This window comes from Rhinopithecus roxellana, chromosome 18 (assembly GCF_007565055.1).
Source record: "Rhinopithecus roxellana isolate Shanxi Qingling chromosome 18, ASM756505v1, whole genome shotgun sequence".
Classification (NCBI taxonomy): domain Eukaryota; kingdom Metazoa; phylum Chordata; class Mammalia; order Primates; family Cercopithecidae; genus Rhinopithecus; species Rhinopithecus roxellana.
In genome coordinates, this window is record NC_044566.1 from 69,989,309 (window position 1) to 70,011,196 (window position 21,888).

General features: G+C 38.0%; 1 protein-coding gene across 2 annotated transcripts in view; it reads right to left on the bottom strand.

Annotated features, from left to right (window-relative positions):
• Nucleotides 1-619: 619 nt before the first annotated feature.
• USP12 (ubiquitin specific peptidase 12) overlaps nucleotides 620-21,888 on the bottom strand; it is a 95,649-nt gene continuing 74,380 nt past the window's right edge. For both annotated transcript variants that reach the window (XM_030922248.1, XM_030922249.1), the window contains 5 exons: nucleotides 19,253-19,329; nucleotides 19,053-19,136; nucleotides 9,315-9,512; nucleotides 5,197-5,275; nucleotides 620-3,844 (listed from right to left, as the gene is read on the bottom strand). In XM_030922248.1, coding sequence (XP_030778108.1) covers nucleotides 3,743-3,844; nucleotides 5,197-5,275; nucleotides 9,315-9,512; nucleotides 19,053-19,136; nucleotides 19,253-19,329 — 540 coding nt within the window. In that variant the 3' untranslated portion in view covers nucleotides 620-3,742. The remainder of the gene's footprint in view (nucleotides 3,845-5,196; nucleotides 5,276-9,314; nucleotides 9,513-19,052; nucleotides 19,137-19,252; nucleotides 19,330-21,888) is intronic.

Here is a 21,888-nt window from a genome sequence, read left to right on the forward strand (position 1 = left end):
TCCCAACTGACAGTATAGTTCACCTGTCACTGTGCTTGTTCTAGGAACACTCTTTGAGAGACATGAATGAAAAACAGTGCTTCCAGAATAGGGCTCCCAGGAAGGATGAAGTCTCTGAAAGCCACCTGATACAAAGATCAGCCTTGAGATCAGAAGCACACTGGGAGAATGAAGGATGGACTGAAAATAATGGCAACGTAAGTAACAATTCAAGTTACTCAGTAACGGAACCGGCTTCCAGCACTCAAGTGCAGGCTGACTGACCACTTGTGAAACAGATTTTACAGGAGCAATTACTACAGGAGAAACAGTGACCTTTAAGGTATTATATACCTGTTTTACCCTCTAAGATTCTATGACTCTCAATTTTCAAATATAAACTTTGAACTTTTCAAAGACATGCTATCACAGAAAGATGACACAAGCTACTATGTGCTAAATAAATGCAGGCACATGTAGAATGTTGTTTTACACACATGCAATTCTGTCCTAGGGAAAATCTCTTTGGATACAGAAGTAGGAGCTTGGGCAAAAGTAGTAGCACAATTTCCGAAGTGTCTACTTCTAATCTGTAAATACATTTTAGGCAAAAAGGAAAAAACACACTTAAAACCCACAGGCACAAATAAACCAACTTTAATAGATATTATTTTATATTTATATAGCGCCTCCTTCAAGAACCTTAAATGCTTTACAGACATTATCTCTAATTAATCCCCACAACAACCCTGTGAGGTAGGTATTACTCCCATTTTACAAGACAGGGAGACTGAAGCACAGAGAGGTTAAGTGACTTGCCCAAGGTCACACAGTTAAATTCACTGAAGAGCCAGGACATGAGCGCTTTAGCCTCCCAGCTCCCAGTCAAATACCTCATGATAGAATCTTTAATAAAAAGTGTTTTTAAAGAAAGTATCAAGAGTAGTTATGAAAATGAGGTCTTTCTACTGCCATCAAGGAAAGAAAAACCCTATACTGATGGTTAGAGGCCGCAAGACCCACATAATACAACATTTCCTTCTTTCCCTGTTCCCAAGCCTCCTGGTTCCTGTCTTTAGTAATCTTTTAAAGGTAAAATTTCCAAGACAGAAGCCACGTGACTTAAGAAGTGGGATTTAATTTAGAATATTTACTTTTAGTTACAATAATTTATAGAAATTTTTATTCCAATATACAAAATATGGGACAGCCATCCCAATAATCATGTACATAGTTACATAGCAATCGGCCACCATTAACAACTTAAACCAGCCCTGCATTTTAATCACAGTCAACCAACATACAACCTCACAACGCTTTCTTCATGGGTCACTTTCCTTACTTACTATACCTGTATTTTCCCCCCATCCCTGACCCTATATGTTTTAAAAGTATATTGAGTTTCTTCAAAACATTTTACTTAGATCCAGCTGCATTAAGAAGAAAAAGTAAATGTAAAACTGTCACCCCACAGTCCCTCCCCTGACAAATCATACTATGAAGTATGATGTAGATGTGAGTAAGTATGTGATTACTAGGAACTCAACACATATACTAGAACTTGCTTTAATATGAAATGTAACTTGGCTTTTACTGCATGTTTTTTCTTTAATGCAAAAATGTAAAAACAAACACAACATAGTATTTCAATGCTGTACCTTTATGCAAATGACTTCATCTATCTTTTCTTAAACATGTTGTGATATAGCTAATGTTAAAACTGACACAGCTTCACTTTCCTCTTTTTCTCTGTACTGAAAGCTGCAGAAATACAGCTTTAATTCCAAGACAATTTGGTTTAAGCCCTCAAAATAAAAAGAGCACATCCACTTTCACTGCCCTGACTTTCCCCACATTGTTGATTGTGATTCTCTGTGGCATGTTGGTAGATAAGGCTGGCTATATATAATTTGTACAAAATATCTCTAGCCAGGGTAAGGCTTTAGAAACTATCTTAAAAAGAAACTTGTCAAAATACTTTTGATATTTAGTACAAATACTAAATATTATAATTTTCTCCCAGCACATGTGTTTAAGCAGCCCAATTACCTAAGTGACCCTGTTAAAGGTCTGCTTATGGAACAAATAGGTGAAGTCATTTCCTGAGCCAAAAGATACAGATAATAAATGTTAATAATAGCAGCAGACTAAAAATTCCTTTTTGTTGTTTGTTTTCCATAGTCAACAGTTTTAGCAAAAGAACTTTAGAAAATGACAATTTTTTTTTTAAATTTACTGCCTGAAAAGAATTTAATAAAGAACATAAACAAGGCCTGAATTGCTATTATTCTGAATATAATTTTCAATAATTCTCTGCAAGTTACATTCGACTACTGTCAGACAACTTTCTGATGCATGGAAAAACGTCCAAAAAAACTGCGATGGTTTGCATACATTTTATGTTACATATATTACTTCTTAAAACCCCCAACAGAATGAAGTCTTAGCAAACACAAATTTTAATTTCTGAACACCCTTCCAGTAAGATTTGTAAAGGTGCGGGGAAGGGGAGGAAGGACTTATTTTTTGTATTCCTAGTCTACTTGATTAAAATTTAATCTTCAAAGGGTTTGGTTTAGCTCGCTATCCAGGCTGCTAGGGTTATGATGAACATTATTACTTCTTTCCAGGGTAAAAAATGACATCTGAAAATAACATAAATGCTATGACAAGATTTCCCAAGCATGACCTCAACTTGAAACATTAGAATACTTAAGAATTCTAAAGATTGGTATACCACCACTGCACCAGAATTTTTAATTATTCCAACTACTACAGGAATTTTTTTATAGTTTTTTAATTTTATGAAATTAAAGCTGAAGAAAATAACTGATTTAGAAACCATAACAAAAGGACAAATATTTAGCCAGAGATATCAGTTCCTCCTGAAAAAGGATATTTACCTCCTCTCACTGCAGTTTTTCTCAAGGTATCTTACTGATTTCAGATAGAATTTAAAATTCACCTTAAAAATAGAAACAAACAAAAGGACTACTTAAACTGACATTAACTAATAAAAATATGTTCAAATGGACTGACAGAATCATGGGCACTTCATACAATACTTAGACTCTACCAGTTTTAAGTAAAATAAATAAGGAAAAAATTATAATTACAAAGCCAGTCTTTCCCCTTGGGGAAACAAAAAGCCACGTTTGACCAATTGCTCCCGACATATACATATACTGTATATTATTATAAGCTTCTTCAGAGAAGCAAAACATCTTTGTCTTCCCGACACTGGATTATCTAGCATGTTAGGTTTTACATCAGGAAGGCAACTGCAAGTGTTGGGCCCAAAAGTATTTCTGGTTTACTCTTGAAAAGACCACTGAATATGCTTCTATACACACTGAACCAGGCAAATTTATGCAGTGTGTTCAACATCATCTCCTTATCAATACAGCACAGATTCCGATTCTTTCTACTGCACTCCCAAGGAATTCAAAGCATTATTGGTGCAATTAATAAAGAGAAAACGTGTGTCAATGACTGGAAGGCTGTTTTACAAGAGGAGCTGGTATCTCTGATTTCACCTCCTTGTTGAATGGAACTGTACAGACAGCATGATACCTGAGCAAATAAATCAACTACCATGATCGGAAGAGCTTGTCAATCCGTCTTTGCTTTATCGTGTGCAAAGTGTGCTACTGCCCCCTGAGCTTCCTGCATTTCTCTTTTCTTGAAAAATCAGTGCTTGATCCTTTCCAAAATAACCAGAGAAGAAATGAGGCAGAAAGTATCTCTTCATCACGGTTCCCCCTCAGTCCCGAGACTGATAGAAAAGGATGTAACCAGACTCAGAGTTCTTTGAAATATCTGATGTCAACCCGTAGAATTCTTCAATAGCCTGTGCATCTATTTTCTGTGAGGCAAAATGTAAACATTAGTACATAAATGAGCTCTGTACAGTCAGATGGCTTATATTTAATAGACTGATAATACCAAGTATTTGGGGAAAACGGAACTCTCATACATAGCTGGCAGGGTACTCTGAAAAAATGTTTAGAAATACCTATCTTCTAAAGCTGAACATACAACTACCCTTTGATCCACCAATTCTACTTCTAGATATAGGATGAATTATATGAGACCACTAATAACTATTTTGGACCTACAAAATGGCAACTTCCAGGCTGGGCACAGTGACTCACACCTGTAATCCCAGCACTGTGGGAGGCCAAGGCTGGCGGATCACCTGGGGTTAGAAGTTCGAGACCAGCCTGACCAACGTGGAGAAAGCCCGTCTCTACCAAAAATACAAAATTAGCCAGGCACAGTGGTGCATGCCTGTAATCCCAGCTACTCGGGAGGCTGAGGCAGGAGATTCACTTGAACCCAGGAGGTGGAGGTGGCGGTGAGCCGAGATCGCACCCTTGCACTCCAGCCTAGATAACAAGACTCTGTCTCCCAAAAAAACAAAAAGGCACCTTCTAGTGGTCCAACCTAACATATACCCAAGGAAAATGAGTGTATATGTCTAGCAAAAGGCTTGTAAAAGATGACCAATGCATTTTAATTCACAATAGTCATTAACTGACAAAAAGTCAAATTTCTAACTTGGTATATTTGTACAGCAGAAAATGACAAAGCAGTAAAAAAGAACTGCCATTACTGCAGACAACAAGAATGCACCTCACAAATATATTCAGTGAATAAAGTCTGACACAAACAAAATCATACTGTATGAGTCCATTTATATTCAAGCCTAGGCAAAGTTAATGATAAAAGTCCAAATAGCAGGCTCCAGGAGGGTAGAGGTGAGGAAAGCTTAAGTTCTGACCAGAAGGAGGAACAAGGGGGCCTGCTGTGGTGTTGAAAATGAATTATATCTTGACCTGGATAGTAGTTAACAAATGTGTGTGTCTGTGTGGCTGTGTGTGTGTGACGAGGGGGACACACATGCACAAATTCAGATTTGTATACTTTACTGTATGTATGTTACATGGCTTATTTTTATTTTTATTTTTTTTTTAAAGTCAGGTCTGTTGTTGAAAGCTTTCCTTTGTTTTATTCCACGTGTGTAAAGGTTACGTGACCACTCAACTGTTGGGCTTGGACGTTGCAGAGTAAGTAGGAATCAGACTACAATCTATAGACCCAGACATTTGTCTCATATTCATCACCAGTCATATCTAAATGAGAAACTATCAGAAAATAGTGAAAAGCAACATATGCATACAACTTTCAAAAATAAGAGATTAAGAAACTACTTACTTCTACAATGTCGTCATCAAACAACAACCAAAAATCATGACTCTTAACTATTGCAATATAATGGCCTCGATTGGGACCACTAAAACAAACAAAAAAGAAGTTAATTTAATATGATATTTATTAATATTACTCTTTCATGCTCTAAATTTTATGTTTTATAGAGAAACCGAAACAAATAGCAGTAAAAAAGAACTGCTTCTTTTTTATACCCCTTAACTATTCTTTCCAAAAAAGATAAAGCTACACTGAGTTGAACTGGTAATCAATTTTAAAATCAAATAATTAGTACTCTAAGAGATTCTACTCACATAAAGCTGCATTACTGAAATTCTTTACTGTCTTTATAATAGTTTTCAATTTTGCTTCTACAATAAAAGACAATGTTTTCTATCATTTTATAAGGGGAGGGGATCACAGCAGAACATGCTGAATTCAACTATAAAACAATGCATACAAGAATTATTTCTAAGCCTCACTCCCTTGGTAACAGTTTTTTTTCTTGAGGAAAGATCCAACATGATGCTTGAAACAGGCAAGGATATCAAATCCTTGGTTCCAAAATCAAGCCTGAACTTCACAAAATGTCTTTAAAAAGCAAATGACCTTTGCTCAATGGTGAGTCAATATGAAGTACCTAATGCTTAATACCATTATAACTATTACTATGATTGCCCCTGCATCTCATTTTAAACAAATCTGGAATATATAAATGTAGACATGCATAAAAATAAAGGAGGCATAATTTCTTTTAAAAGCAATTCTTTGTTTTATAAAAGGATATGCCAAAGGTTTTAACCTCTTCCAGTTTAAGTACGGTTCATTATAAAGGCTTATATGGTTATATTTATTCTATTGTAATTCTATAATACAGAATTTGAAATCCTTTTCAATACAAAGTATTCCTTATGGTAAACACTATTTTAAAAGTAGTGACCAGATATTAGAATAAGCCACCTCCTAAAATGTCTTATGTTTCTCAGATCATTTGATCCTCTAGGTAAGATAAATACCTTAGGTGACAGAATGACACCAACAAAAAAAAATTTTTTTTTAAAACTATGGAGGATGACACCTCAAAACTTTCTTTTTAAAAAGCATTTAATGCTTTATTAAGTCTATTTCTATATTTATTTAGGACTCATCTAAAGGGTCTTGTGTGTTATGGGGAGAGGGTCAGAAATGAAAACAAAATTATAAAAGGTGAAATCAAGAAAAATCAAAGAAAGGCTGCAGAACACAGGATGGAAGGAAAGGAGGTGGGTGGGATGAGGACTAGTAAACTGAGAAAAGTTAGGCGGCTTTTTCCTTTGGCAAAGAACTAGTTTGAAGAACAGTAGACAAAAGTTAATTTCATAAACTAAAAATGAAATGAGAGATGAAGGGGCTAAACTTCCACCTAAGGAAGCTGTTTCTTAGGTGGCATCTGATTTCTGGACATTAAACACACTCAGCTGAGTAGATATAAATGCCTAATGTATGCAAATAACTACTGACTGCTGTGGAGATTAAAGAGATTTCAACAACTGCTTTGCCCAAATACCTCTTCAGTACAGTAGATAGCTACTCTGAAAACATAATCCAAGGCAGAATATGATATAAAAGTAGAGCCACAGGAGAGACCTTATCCAGCAAGAGAGGAGATGGAAGGGAGAGAGGGATGGGAAATCAAGAAACGGAGCCCAGTTCTGACATGGGCTTGAAGGGTAATACTTAGTCAACAAACATTTGCTAGAAGTCTCTTCTAGGCTGGGAACCAGGGATAGAGAAGGAGCAAGCTGAGCTGGAACTGACATGCAGATAATGAGGCTGTGCACACCCTCCACACTGTCATATGAAGCAAATCTACAAATAAGTCTGCTAAATAAAATACACAATGGAAAAATATCCTAAAATATGATTAGTCTTTTATTAGTGAGCAAATTATCTCCCGTTTTAAAAAGCACCTGTTCTCATAAGGGAAGCAGACATACATCCTAAGACAGTACACAAAGCACTAAGACAAGGCTAGCACTGCCCATCTAGTATTTATGTGAAGACAACACGTGGAGACTGAGGCTGGGCAGAAGAGCATCAAGGAAGACTTCCAGAGAGGAGAGGCAGGAAGGCAAGAGGCAATGAGAGTGAGACAGGAGAGAGAAAGACCCTGGGGTAGGAGCGGGATCCCAAAGACCTACTGTGCAGACCTCCACCAGAAGTGAGTTCCCAGTGAAGGCAGACCACCAGGGCTGTGAGGAAAGTCAATAAGCATCTCTCTGCCATTTTCTGCCCCAATTCTGACAGCAGGGACTCAGACAGCTGGCAAGAGGGTTTGACAGTGCTTGTGAGAACATGCTTTCACTGACTGTGGAGTTCAAGTTGGGAGAAGCAAGTGAGGCCAAAGAAAAGGTTAAAAAGGGAAAGGGTCAAGAGACTCAAGGATTTCAGGGTGGGGAAAGGGTTGGATTAATTTTAAAAGGAGAGAGTGGGGACGGGACCCTGGTTGCCATCTAAGTTGGGCATCTCAGCTCAATGTCTTGTGAGTAGAGCAATTCTAAAAATCTAGCATTATTTAAGTAGAGTAGGACTGTTACTAAATTTGAAGAGGCTAAAGAACAGTCTAATTAGGGTGTGAGAAAGTAAATATTATAGAGCTGGGATGTGAGAAGGTAGTATTGTATTTTTGTTACTAAGACATTAGCAGTAGCTAACTGATTTACATCTCCTTTTGAATCCTAACAAAGCAATGAGGTAATTAGTATTATGTACATTTTCTAGAAGAGAAAACTGAAGCCTTTTCAGGAAGCTCTGCATAACATCACACTGCCCACAACTGGCAGAAACGGTACTGAGATCCAGGTTTCTCTCACTCCGAGTACCTGGTCTGAATCACTACACCAAGGCTCTTTAAGTAATCTTGACACTGTCTCACTCCTTGAAGATGTGATCACTCTTAATCTAGAAGTAGAAGAAAGATTCTTGCTGAGGATACAAGACGGGACCCAAGGCTGACCCAGGCAATGGAGGTACAAGACGATTATTACAGAGTATTTGCTCCCTCCGGGTTGTCCTTAAAAATTCTGATCAGGGGCCGGGCGCAGTGGCTCACGTCTGTAATCCCAGCACTTTGGGAGACTGAGGCAGGCGGATCACCAGGTCAGGAGATTCAGACCATCCTGGCTAACGCGGTGAAACTCTCTACTAAAAATACAAAAAATTACCCGGGCATGGTGGTGGGCGCCTGTAGTCCCAGCTACTTGGGAGGCTGAAGCAGGAGAATGGCATGCGGAAGGCGGAGCTTGCAGAGAGCCGAGATGGCACCACTGCACTCCAGCCTGGGTGACAGAGCGAGACTCTGTCTCCAAAAAAAAAAAAATTCTAATCAGAGAGCTGGGAAGAGGGCTGAAGTGGAGAAAGCTGGAACTTTTTTTACTTGGATAAAACATGCTGTTAGTACAAGTTTCCCAAAACCAAGGGGAAAATGATGAGTGCCTGCTTTAAAATTATTAAAGGAAATTCTAAGCAGTCAATGAAGACGGTTATGTTCCAAATACAAGTTCTGATTATGTGATGCTCTTGCAGTTTGAGAATTTTTGATGTATTTAATAAGGTCAGTTACAGGTATGTATGTTCATACAGAGAAGATGTGTACACATGTTGGAAAAGAAGATGAGAAGGTGACAGAAAGCAAAACTGGCTAACAGGCAATGATAAATACACACACAGGTAAAATAAAAAAAGGATCTTTGAAGATTACTTCCGATGCCATTTTAAATGCTTTTTACAACCACTATGATATGCTGAACATATGCAATTCAACTCAGAAGTGATTTATTTTAACCCACAACCCTCTATACACCCCAAAAAAGGAAAAGAAAAACTAACAGATCTCAAAGTTCTAGGAAATCAGATATAGTACTTGCAGAGTAATAACTAACAAAAATAAAAACAATATATTTTAACATATAAAATTTTTAAGGAATGATAAAATGTAAAGCTAAAACTCCATTTTGAAATAAAATTATCTTAAGAATACAAAATTTCTAAAAGTTCTGTATTTGAATAATTCATGAACATCTTGAATATACACTGCTCTTCTAACCTAAGAAATTCCACTCCTATGTCCCCAGAGCTGCAATTACCTTCCACAGTGAACCACAACAGCAACCAGGTCGTACATTCTGTCTGGATTGGTGGCATCACCTGAAGTGTTAAATAGACGAAGTTCTAAAGGAAAAACTACCCGGTAAGAGAGTTTTGTGTATCGATGAAGTTGATCCATATATTTAAATCTCTTCAGGTGTAGAGCTAGAATCATGGGCAGTTTTTTAACTTTCATCCTATTGAAAATAAAAATGAAAACAAAATTTCACAAAAGATATCCACCATGTCCTTGAATTATCAAACTTTATGATCTCCAATGAACAGATAGTCAATGGTCAGTTTCAACAGCCCAGCACTGCCTAGTTTCGCACATTTCTACCAATTATTTTTATACTGACAAAACAATGTTCTGAACATCTTAAGATGACCCCATCCTACCGATCATCGCCACACCACATAATTTGACACAGCTCTCAATATGGCTCCAAAACAGATGGAATGGCATTAGTCCTTGGTTAAGGAATCTGTATTTTGCAAACACACATCTCTTATAATAAGGCTAAATGCGCAGGGTGCTCAAGAGTGGTAGAGGGAAAACAAGTTTCTTGAAACTGACAATTCCTTTGGACTTGGGTAGACTGAAATCTATTTTTTTCTATCAATCTATACGATGCAGTTACAGACGGACAATAGGAGACTAAAACAACAAAAGCGCTAAAGACCATTCAAGGTGCTTGTCAGAGACAAGAAATAACTCCATATTAAGAAAAATGACTATGTATATCCTAGAAAGGGAATAAAATAACCTGGAAACTTAGGAGTTAAGTTTTTAATTGTGAAACACAGGCTGTTCTTCATGTTCTAAATAATCTTTATTATGCCTTTAAATGCCATTTCTCCCTGAGAGTGCCTTTGTACTCCTACTTCACCTAAAAATCTATTCTTTTAATGGCTCAGCTCAAGTGTCACACCCTCTGGCACAAATACCTGCTCTCTTCAATCCTCCATCAGCACTTTACAGGTTCACTTTATATATGTCAAGCTTCTTACATGGTAACAATTTTAGGTGATTACAGTTCTTTTCTTCTAGGCCCTGAACTCTCGGCAGCTAGAAAGCATTCCCTTCATTTTTATTTCCCCACTATCTAGCAACATGCCTGACATAGGATAGATGCCAAATGTTGCAGAACTGAATTTTAAATGGGTCTGGTGACGCAAAATACTCCTCACAATTTAAACAAGTGATACATGGTAAGCCACTCTCTCTAATAAGTGAAAAATCATTTTATAACATTATACTAAATCTGCATTCTACGTATCTTAAATATGGTGGATAGCTTATGATTCCTAAATTACTTACTATTCGAGTAACTTGGCCTTTTGGAAACATTAGCCAAAGTAAAGGTAAACAACTAGTCACTCCTAGAAAGCAATCCAGCAATATGAATTAGGAGCCTTTACGGCCTTTGCCTCACTAATCCTATTTCTAGAAATATAAATTAAATATATAATCTCAAAAACATCCCTTATGAGAATAATCTACTTGTAGAGTTCTTTTACATTGTAAAAAATCCCAACTATTCAACAACAGGAAATGTGGAAATAAATTAGAATTCAAACAGTGTTGTACAACTTAAATAAAACAATGCTGATGAAAGTTTCCAGGTGACATGGGAAAATACTTAAGAAGTCAGGATATAAAATTATATATAAAATATAATTCAACTATGAATTACCCATGTAGAGTTTGATTAAACCCATGTAGAGTTCCTGAAACGAAATCTTTACAAAACAAGGTATCCTTTGAGGATTTCCAATGGATGGTAGATGCAAAATACGAATTTTCTCAGCATAAAATGAGTGTCAGTGTACTATTAATAAATGGCAGTCAGGTAAGATTAGGAAGAGGAAAGAGAATGAACTTGGCCTGATGGTTAGGGAAAATGTGTTTTTAGCAATTACACAAGGCCGGGGGAGTCCAAATGCAGAAAAGAGAAAATGTCTCAATAATAGCAGATACAATGTTTGATAAGACAACACATGAAGAATATGAATCCTATTTGCCAAAGATCCTCCCAGGGGAGAAGTGCTGGCTACCACAAAGAAACCAACTATCCATGGAATTGTCAAGCAAAAATACGTGTGGAGCCATATTTTAAAGATGATGAGAGACTAGCTTACAAAATTTCCCTCATATGGAAATGGTTCCAGAAGAAAAAGCAGAAAACTGCTTGAACATATGTGTAAGGAGTGTGAAACTCATGTAGATTGTGCAGCAGAAGGAAGAAAAAAGAAGTTGACTTCCTGTTCAAAACACTAAGACCACCAAAACACCAAAGAATGTATAAGATTCTGGCTTTTCTTCCATTCCAACTTGTGGGGAGGGAAGTTACATTAGGGAGGTCTTGATCACTTTCATTGTTTTAAAAAAAAGTTGTCTTAGAACATAATGTTTTCTACATAAGACAAACATTTTGAAGAAAAAAGAGGAGGACAGAGATCATTATTTTCCTTTTTAAAGTTTGAATAAACACTGATTTTTAAAAATCTTCTGTAAGCAGATATCAATTTTCTATTTAAATTTATCTTTTTAATGACATTTACTGACCATACAAACAACTACTTAAAATTTGGATGAATTTCTATTATTCAGTTGGCCCTCCATATTGGGAGTTCCACATCCACAGATTCAAACAGCCATGAATTGAAAATACCCAAAAAATAAGTAACTAAAAAAAAAAAAAAAAAAAAATGCCATTTTAAAAAAACACAGTACAATTATTTATATATCATTTACATTGTATTAGGTATCAAAATACATAGGAGTATATGCATAGATTATATGCAAATACTTGTCATTTGATATCAGGGACTTGAGCAACCATGCATTTTGCTGTAGGTGAGGGCCCTGGAACCAACTGATACTGAGGCACAACTCTATGCATTTTCTTGCGTTTACATCTTTAAAATGACAAATTGCATTCATGTTGTATTCTAACATAATAGGGGGTTGCCTTTCTTGATAATGTCTAGTTATAATTTAAAACTATTCAAAAAAAGCACAAGGATGGGAAAAGGCATGCCATGTAAACACCAATCCTAAGTAAGCTGGCTATACTAATGTCAAAGCATATAAGATAAGGAATCTTACCAGAAATAAAGAATACTTCATAATAATGGTCAATTAACTAAGAGAACATAACAATCTTAAAAGCATGTGCTCCAAAATTTTTTCAAATTTCAGAAATAAACAGACACGTGCATAATCAGAATTGGAATCTTTAACAGACTTCTCTCACTAACAAAAAAAATCAGTAAGGACAGGAAAATACGAACATCCTAACTGTGGACTTAATTGACATTTATGGAATACTCAACCCCAAACTGCACTATATACATTCTTTTCAAGTTCAACCAAAACATTCACTAATGTACTGGACTCAATAAATTTCAAAGATGAAATCAGACTATGTCCTCTGATAAAAAAAATCTAGAAAACCCCCCAGCTATGGAAACTAAGCAATACATTTCTAAATAAACCATAGGACAAACAGAACATCACAAAGGAAATTAGAATATATTTTTAAATGGATGATTATTATGAGACTACAACATCCTCTCATTTTAGGTCCTGTTCCCTAGGGCAGACCCTGAGACAGAAAGCCCCAGGCCTGTGATTTCTTAATAGTCATGCTCCCTGTGTATGGGGGGGTGGAAGGAAACCAGGTAAGGATTCAATCTCAAGCAAAATCCCAGAAGAGTGGCTTCAGCTCAGTGTCAGAGAAACCCTGGAGTCTAAATTTCACTTCAGATTTCTCTTGACCACAAGGTAGCTGAGGTTTCATATGCTCTTTAGCACCTGTCAGTGACGGGTCAAAGACTGGGAATTTGAACCAAATTCCCAGAAACTCCCTTCTCCAGTAGCCCAAGGGGGAGTCCTTCCCAGAGCCATCAGGTGCTAAGTAGTCCAAAAGACTAGGGGAGGGGCTGGAGGAAGGACTGACATTGCCCGCAACCACCCTCAACCGGAATACCAACTATCCTGCCGCAGGCAAGCAACACCAGTACAGGATGGAAAGCAGACCCCGGAATCCAGTGGAATCTGAGCTGTTTTTCTCAACAGTCAGAAATCCTTTTTAAAGTAAATTTCCTATTTTTATAAACTGTGTGAGCCAAACGGAGTTCTACAGATGGAATGTGATCCAGAGGACACTATGTGCAAGCTCTGCCACAGATGAATGTAATACCCCAGCCACAGGCACTTAAGAGCTTACCAACATCCTGTCAGCACAGAAGTCCTGACCACACAGAAAAGCTTAATAATTGTACACACATTCAGTTCCAAGGACTGAATTCCATGCCCTTTTAAAAGGTGCCATCAACAAGGATTAATTGTGACACATTACAATGAGGGGGTCAGGGCGAATAGAACGCTTTATGTGAGAAAGACACTAAGGTGACTCCGTGAGATATAAGCAATGAGAGGACATTTAGGCAGCAGAACCTAGACTCCAGCATGTGTCAAAATGGGGGATGGGTCACGGGCACAAATGAGGCTCATGGCGAACCCCAACAAGTGTATAAAACGTAGTATTGAGGGACGGACATCTGGAGATCCAGGTAGGCATGCAGGCAAGGAGCCAGGAGGCACCAATTTCTCAACAGATGGAAGGACCCACCCAACTCAGATTCCAGAAGACTTGCATGGGGCTGTGTGTGCAAGAGGTGGTCGGAGATGTTGACTACAGCAAGGCAAATCCCTATTGCCGATATGATTTCACATGATACTACACAAGTTACCATGACTGGGACTGACTACAGGGGAATAAGATATGAATCTTGTTAAGAAAATGAAGCAAAAGGAAGGGCCTTCATCTCACAAACAGGAAGCAATTCAATCATTAAATCTAGGGCAGATACTCAGAGATGGGCTGTGGCCACGACAATGTGATGCTGAGTCACCTGGCCATGCATGGGTCTTCTTCAATACCTGGTAAGAACAGGACTGGTCCCAAAAGTGGGGTCAGGCACATACGGAATAAAGGGAGCGTAAAGAGACTTGAGAGAGGAAAGCTGAGAAGGCAAGGAGCTCAGCTCCCAGTCCATTGTCACTAATCATTGGATCCCACAGAGTAGTGACAGAAATACAGGCACACCTTGGAGATACAGAAAGTTCAGTTCCAGGCCACTGCAATAAAGTGAAGACCGCAATAAAGCAAGTCATACACATTTTTGGTTTCCCAGTGCATATAAAAGTTATGCTTATATTATACTGTAGTCTATTAAGTATGTAATAGCATTATGTCTGAAAAAAAGTCTGTTATCTTGGTTTAAAAATAGTTTATTGCTGAAAACTTAATGATCATCTGAGCCTTCAGAGAATCATCATCTTTCTGCCGGTGGAGGGCCTTGTCTCAAGGCTGATCATTGCTGACTGATCAGGATGGTGGCTGCTGAAGGTCGGGGTGGCTAAGGCAATTTTTTTTTTTTTTTTTTTTTTTGAGACGGAGTATTGCTCTGTCGCCCAGGCTGGAGGGGAATGCAGTGGCGCGATCTCGGCTTACTGCAAGCTCCAGGCTGAAGCAATTTCTTAAAATAAGGTAAGAACGTCTGCCACATCAACTGGCTTTTCCTTTCACAGATTTCTCTGTAGCATGTGATGCTGTCTGATAGCATTTTATCTACAGAACTTCTTCCAAAATTGAGTCAATCCTCTCAAACCCTGATGCTGCTATCAACTAAGGTTATATAACATTCTAAATCCTTTGTTGTCATTTCAACAATGTTCACAGCATGTTCACCAGGAGTAGATTCCATCTCAATAAACCACATTCTTTGATCATCCGTAAGAAGCAACTTTTCATTCATTCAAGTTTGATCATGAGATTGCAGCAATTCAGTCACATCTTCAGGCTCCTAATTCTTGTTCTCTTGGTGTTTCTACCACATCTGCAGTGACTTCGTCCACTGAAGTCTGAACCCCTCAAAGTCATCAATGAGGGTTGGAATGAACTTCTTCCAAACGTCTGCTAATGTTAATATTTTTACCTCCTCCCGTGAATCACAAATATTCTAATGGCATCCAGAATTGTGAATCCTTTCCAAAGGGTTTCAATTTACTTTGCTCAGATCCATCAGAGGAATCTCAATCTATGGCAGCTATAGCCTTAAAAAATATTAAATAATAAGACTTGAAAGTCAAAATAACTCCTTGATTCATGGGCTGCAGAATGGAGCTTATGTTAGCAGGCATGAAAACAACATCAATCTCTTTGTGTGTCTCCATCAGAGTGCTTAGGTGACCACATGTATTATCAATGAGTAGTAATATTTTGAAAGAAATCTTTTTTTCTGAGTGACAGGTCTCAACAGTGAGCTTAAAATATTCAGTAAATCATACTGTAAACAGATGTGCTGTCATCCAGGCTTTGTTTCTTTTCTACAGCACAGGCAGGGTAGATTCAGCATAATTCTTAAGAACTCAAGGATTTTAGGGACGGTAAATGAATACTGGCTTCAACGCAAAAGTCACCAGCTGCATTAACTGCTAACCAGAGAATCAGCCTGTCCTTTGAAGCTAGGCACTAACTTCTCTCTAGCTATGACAGTCCTACACGCCCTCTTTTTCCAATAGAAAACTGTTACCTCTATATTGAAATCTGTTGTTTAGTGTAGCCACCATCAACAATTATTTTAGCTAGGCAATCTAGATAACTTACTGCAGCTTCTAGATCAGCATTTGCTGCTTCATCTTCTACTTTTATCTTACGGAAATGGCTTCTTTCCTTAAAACCTCTCTCTCAGCCTTCACAGAATTGAAGACAGGCCCTTGTTTTGGATTAGGCTTTGGCTTAAGGGAAAGCCACTAGTTGTGGCTACTTTGATCTTCTAACCAGGTCACTCAAACTTCTCCATGTTGAGCTCTTCCCCTCCCTTAAAGAACAACTCAGTTCAACTATTTGATGGGGCCAAATAACACAGACATCTGTACAGGCAGGAGAAGGGGAAGCCCAAGCAGAGAAAGGTGTGTGTGTGTGTGTGCGTGTGTGTACATGTGTGTGTGTTTATGCATATGTGTGTATGCAGGGAGCGGAGGCAGGACGGCAGACAGAATAAGCTGGGTTACCAAAAAGTGCACCGACCAAATAAGTCAATATAGTGGGGAAGGATGTGTATGTGTTTGTGTGTACAGGCGCATGTGCATGCAGGGAGTGGGGGCAGGAAGGCAGAGAGAACAAGCTGGGTTACCTAAAGGTGCGCTGACCAAGTAAGTAAATTCGGAGAAAAGAATTACAAATATTACAGTGGCGGCTACAAGAAGATTATCACTGTGTATTCATGGTTTTCAATACAGATAAAGAGATCAACAGATGTAGAAGAGAAATAAATGCAGATGTGAAATTGTGTGTGTATTTATAAATACTCATCTATCCTCTAGCTCTGCTCACTAAGCAGGCTCAGGAACAATGACATCCCAATAGCAATGAGCACAACTACACAAGGTCCTCGTTTATCGTTTTCCCCTAAGAGAAACCAGGGTTCCTTGGAGAAATGGCTTGTTCCAGAGGAGGGGCAAAGAAAGAGCAAAACGAGCCTGAAGAGCTTGAGTCAGAAAGGAAAGAAATCCTGGAGAATGACTGGGCACATCAAGAGAGGAGCCAGCTTGGAGGAGCTCCCCCTGGCCAGATGGTAGGTAATGTGAGCAGGGAAGTAAGAATGCTAATGGACAACAATCCATCGAATAAAACAGGACCCTTTAGGTCCACTGTAAGATTTTAAAAGTGAATAAAATGAAAGTTCAATGAAGAATGAAATATTTACATCTCAAAATACTTCTACACAAAATACTTCTAAATTACAACGAGAAAAAGTAAAGATTAACATGAAGAACTCTGTAAAACATCTGGGCAACATTCACTCAAACGTTCAACAACAGCCAAGAACAGTAATGGGAGGTTCAGAAAAGGATCCACATCGCCTCAAACTATCCTTAGAAAGGCCTGCTTGCATGGATGGTCCTTTTAGTATCTGGAAACTTGGATTTCGGACATGTTCCCACCGTTCACCAAATAGTAAGAGTGTCTCGCTGTGCCTAAATTGTTTGAACAAACAAGACTGTTTATGCTGAACTCTTGCTTTCTTTCTGGGAGTCTGGAATTCGGGGGCATGGTAGGCAGAGGGGTACCTGCGTGACTAGCCCCAAATAAAAACTCAGGACACTCAGTCTGTAATGAGCTTCCTGTGTTGTCACAATTCAATGTGGGAAGAATTAACTGTCTTTTGTTACTCCACTGGGACAGTTACTTCTGGGCGCTTGCCTGATTTTCTCTTTGCTGACTGTGTTTTGTATCCAGTTACTGTAATAAATCTTAGCTGTGAGCATGCCTGGATGTTGAGCACTGTGAATCCTTCTAGGAAATCACCTGTCCTAGGAGTGATCTTGGGGATACTCCCAACACACGGCACAAATCAAGTCACATATGCTACGTAACAGGACATGATGAGAAAAACACTTGTAAGATTCCTGTCCAAGATACATACCTGAATCTAACCACAGCAAAACATGAGACAAACTCCAATGAGGGACATTCTACAAGATAACTAACTTATGGTTTTCAAAAGTCAGTATCATTAATGTCAAGAAAGGACTGAGAAACTGTTCCAAATTGAAAAAGACTAAAGAGACCGAATGCTAAATGTAATGTGGGATTCTGGACAGAATCCTTCTTCTATAAAGGTCATTACCAGGACATCCTGTGATACCAAAATAAGGCTTGCGGTAACAGTAGCATGTCAGTGTTACTTTCCTGATTTGGATGGATGTGGGAACATAGGAAAACATCCCCGTTACTGGGGAATCTCTATTAAAGTGCCAGGGGCCATGAGGTACATATTAGTAACTCACTTTCAAATGATTTAGGGTAAAAAAGCTTTCTTGGTCTATTCATGCAACTTTTCTGAGTTTGAGATTGTTTCAAAATAAGAAGTAATGTTGATGATGATGATGTTTATTATTCCATTTATTTTTTTGTTTGTTTTTTTTTTTTTTTGAGACGGAGTCTCGCTCTGTCTCCCAGGCTGGAGTGCAGTGGCCGGATCTCAGCTCACTGCAAGCTCCGCCTCCTGGGTTTACGCCATTCTCCCGCCTCAGCCTCCCGAGTAGCTGAGACTACAGGCGCCGCCCACCACCACGCCCGGCTAATTTTTTTTTGTATTTTTACTAGAGATGGGGTTTCACCGTATTAGCCAGGATGGTCTCGATCTCCTGACCTCATGATCCGTCCGCCTCAGCCTCCCAAAGTGCTGGGATTACAGGCTTGAGCCACCGCACCCGGCCTTTATTATTCCATTTATTGATACCAAACCAGTCTTACAATAACATGCTAAGAGAATGTACAACATCCTATGTAGGAAAAGCTGAAACTGGGGGTGTGGGGGATGGGGAATGGGGAGTCCTATCTCCCTCAACTCTCTTCACCAAGAAAAAAGTTTACATCATCAGGAAAGCCTTAAAGCCAAATATTTTAACTGTACTGGTTTATGATGATTAAATAATCACTAGACATAGGAAATCACTTGAGGGTACAGAGTTTTTGTAAAAGAAACATCAAGTAGAATATCATTTACCTAGTAATACTTAATGAACATTAACTGTTAGTGATAGAATGAAGAATTTTTACTCAATGTAAATTTTCCTAGATTATTTTTCTAAGCCCATCTCCAACACCAATTGCAAAAAAAAAAATCACTTAAAAATCCATCAAGCACTAAATTACCGTTTGTGTGCTTCCTGTTTGCTGCGACACTCTTCACAGTAATACTTGTATTCACTGCATAGAGTTTCTGTGTTGCTGAAACCCCTGTGTGAAATTCAAAACCAATTTATTTTGTAGATACCAGGAAATCATTATCCATTAAAAAATATTCCAGACTAAAAATAATTATTAAATTTCAAACTAAATAATTCTACATATACCTTAAGCAGTGAGTAATTGATGTATTTTGTTCCACGTCAACAGAAAGGTCTAAAAAATCTTCATCTTTGCTGCTTATCTGTAAAAATAGTGAATTATCAGTGATTTTTTCAAATACTAGTAAACCACAGTTCCCAATTAACAGAATTAAATGCATTCTATTATTATTAGTAAGCAAACAATTATTTTCCCTCAAGTTCAAAAGAAAACTACTTAATTTGGATTATCCAAAAGGACATTGAACAAACAACCCATACCAGATGTATAAATAAATCACCAAAGTACACTTTTGACTGACTCTCTCTGGCAAAGGCTAGTATGATGTGAGAGTTCATGATTTTCCAAAGTCTTTGTGTTATTTTATTTTATTTTTTTTTGTGTTATTTTACAGCATGAAATAAACTGTACCATATACACTGATTCTTAAAAAAACATAGGCCAAGACTGAATAAAAATGCTTCACACAGGATATCTGTATTGTTTTGTCATTAAAAAAAAAAATTTAGCCCAAAATGTTAAATTATATTCTTCATTTGTGACTGACTTTATTTCTCCTAAAAATGTAATATAAAGTTTTGTTTGATTTATGGGTAAATAATCTTAGAAAGTTATCACTTGCTCATGTGAATTGGAATAGGACAGAACTTTAGACATAAATCTTCCTAGCTATATCTTTCAGCAAGTCCATCCTGAAGGTACATGTGCAACAGAAGATACGTCTGACTCAGCTCCCTGTGCCTCTCATCCACTCAGTTAAGCAAACACTATCCCATTTTAATACTGCATCGAGATTATGAGCTCAGTCAGTTGTCATAGAACATGTGGCTGTACATAGTATGTATTTATGCAAATGTAAGTAAACCAGGGTACTGTGCAGAGCCGATTTCATAGACAGTTGAAGGGAGTTCCAATGGTGATTTTGACTTTCCTTGACTTCAACATTAAGCTAACCGTAGGAACTAAACACCTTCTCTAAGATGCCATTCCACTGTGCAATGGAAGATACATTAACATTACAAGATAACTGACCTGAGTCTCAAAAAGTCTGGTGAAAAAGAAGGGGGAACACAGACAACTCAGAGAGAAAAAAAGAGAACATGATATGTTTAAGGAAAACACATCAATTTTGTAGAAAAGTGGGTAGGGTGACAAGAGATAGTATGGCAGAGGTAGGCTAAAGCCAGATCAGGCAGGAATTTATATGTAAGCTATAGAGAAGTAAAAGTTACACAGCCTGTTGTTTTTCAAAATCAATTTTGTATTCCTCAAAAAGAAGTCCTCAGACACTGCCTCAGGGGTCTTCATTTGAAATGTTCACTTTTATGATCATGTAAAAACCTAGACACAAGGATGCTCTAGATCACCTGGGTGCATGAATTACTACGTTTATATTTGCAATTGGGTTGGTGCCAAGTGGTCACCAAGTAGGGTAGTATTTCACTTTCCAAAGTGGTTGTAAAGACATCTGGCTGCTATTGGACTAATATGTCCTAATGTCATGCCATACACAATATGGGGAGATCCTCCAGTACAGAGTGAGAAGCAACCAACAATGAAACCCTGGGGAACACCCACATTTAAAGAATGGAAAAAGAGAAGCCAATGAATGAGACTGAGAAGGAACCCTCATAGAGAACACCAGAAAAGGGTGTTACAGACACCAGCTTCCTACCACCTGAGACGTTATCATTGCTTTTCTAAAATACAAGCATAAGCTCCTCCAGGAAGCCCATCCCTCACCTGTCCAAATCCTTCCCACTCCCACCTGGATTAGGTCTACCATTCTCTGGCTGGCATGGCATCCTGTGCATACACATACAATAACACACTGTACTGGAATTGCCTGAACACTGGTTTGCCAGTCTTCATTACCATAGGAGTATCTTGAGATCAGAGGCTTATGTCTTACTCATCTACCATCTTCTACCTGGCAGAGTTGGTGCTTAGCACCCCCAAAAATGAATACGTAAATATAAATCTAACAAAACACGTATGGCATTGATATGAGGCAGAACTACCAAACTCCAATGAAAGATAGCAAAAAAAGTGGTAAATAAGGGGAGACAGTGCATATACTTGGATAAGAAGACTCAATTTTGTCAAGATATTTTTTTCTCAACTTGATCTATAGGTTCAGCAAAACCCTTATCAAAATCCCAGCAAGTTATTTTGTGGATATCGACAAACTTGATTCTAAAGTTTACATGGAGAGGCAAAAGATCCAGAAGAGCCAACAAAATATTGAAGAAGAACAAAGTCAGAGGACTGAGGCCACCTGACTTAAGACTTCCTCTAAAGCTATGGTAATCAAGACAGCATGGTAATGGGGAAAGAACGGATATGCAGACCAACAGGACGGAAGAGAGTGCCCAGAAACACACTCACACAAATACAGTCGACTCATCTTTGACAAAGGAGCAAAGGCAATTCAATGGAGAATCATCTTTTCAACAAATGATGCTGGAGCAGATGGACATCCACATGCAAAAAAATTAACCCAGAATAAACCTTATAACACCTTATACAGAAATTAACTCAAAAAGGATCATAGACTTAAATTTAAAAATGAAAAACTATACAATTCCTAGAAGATAACATAGGAGAAATTCTAAGGGATGTTTAGTTTATTGATGACTTT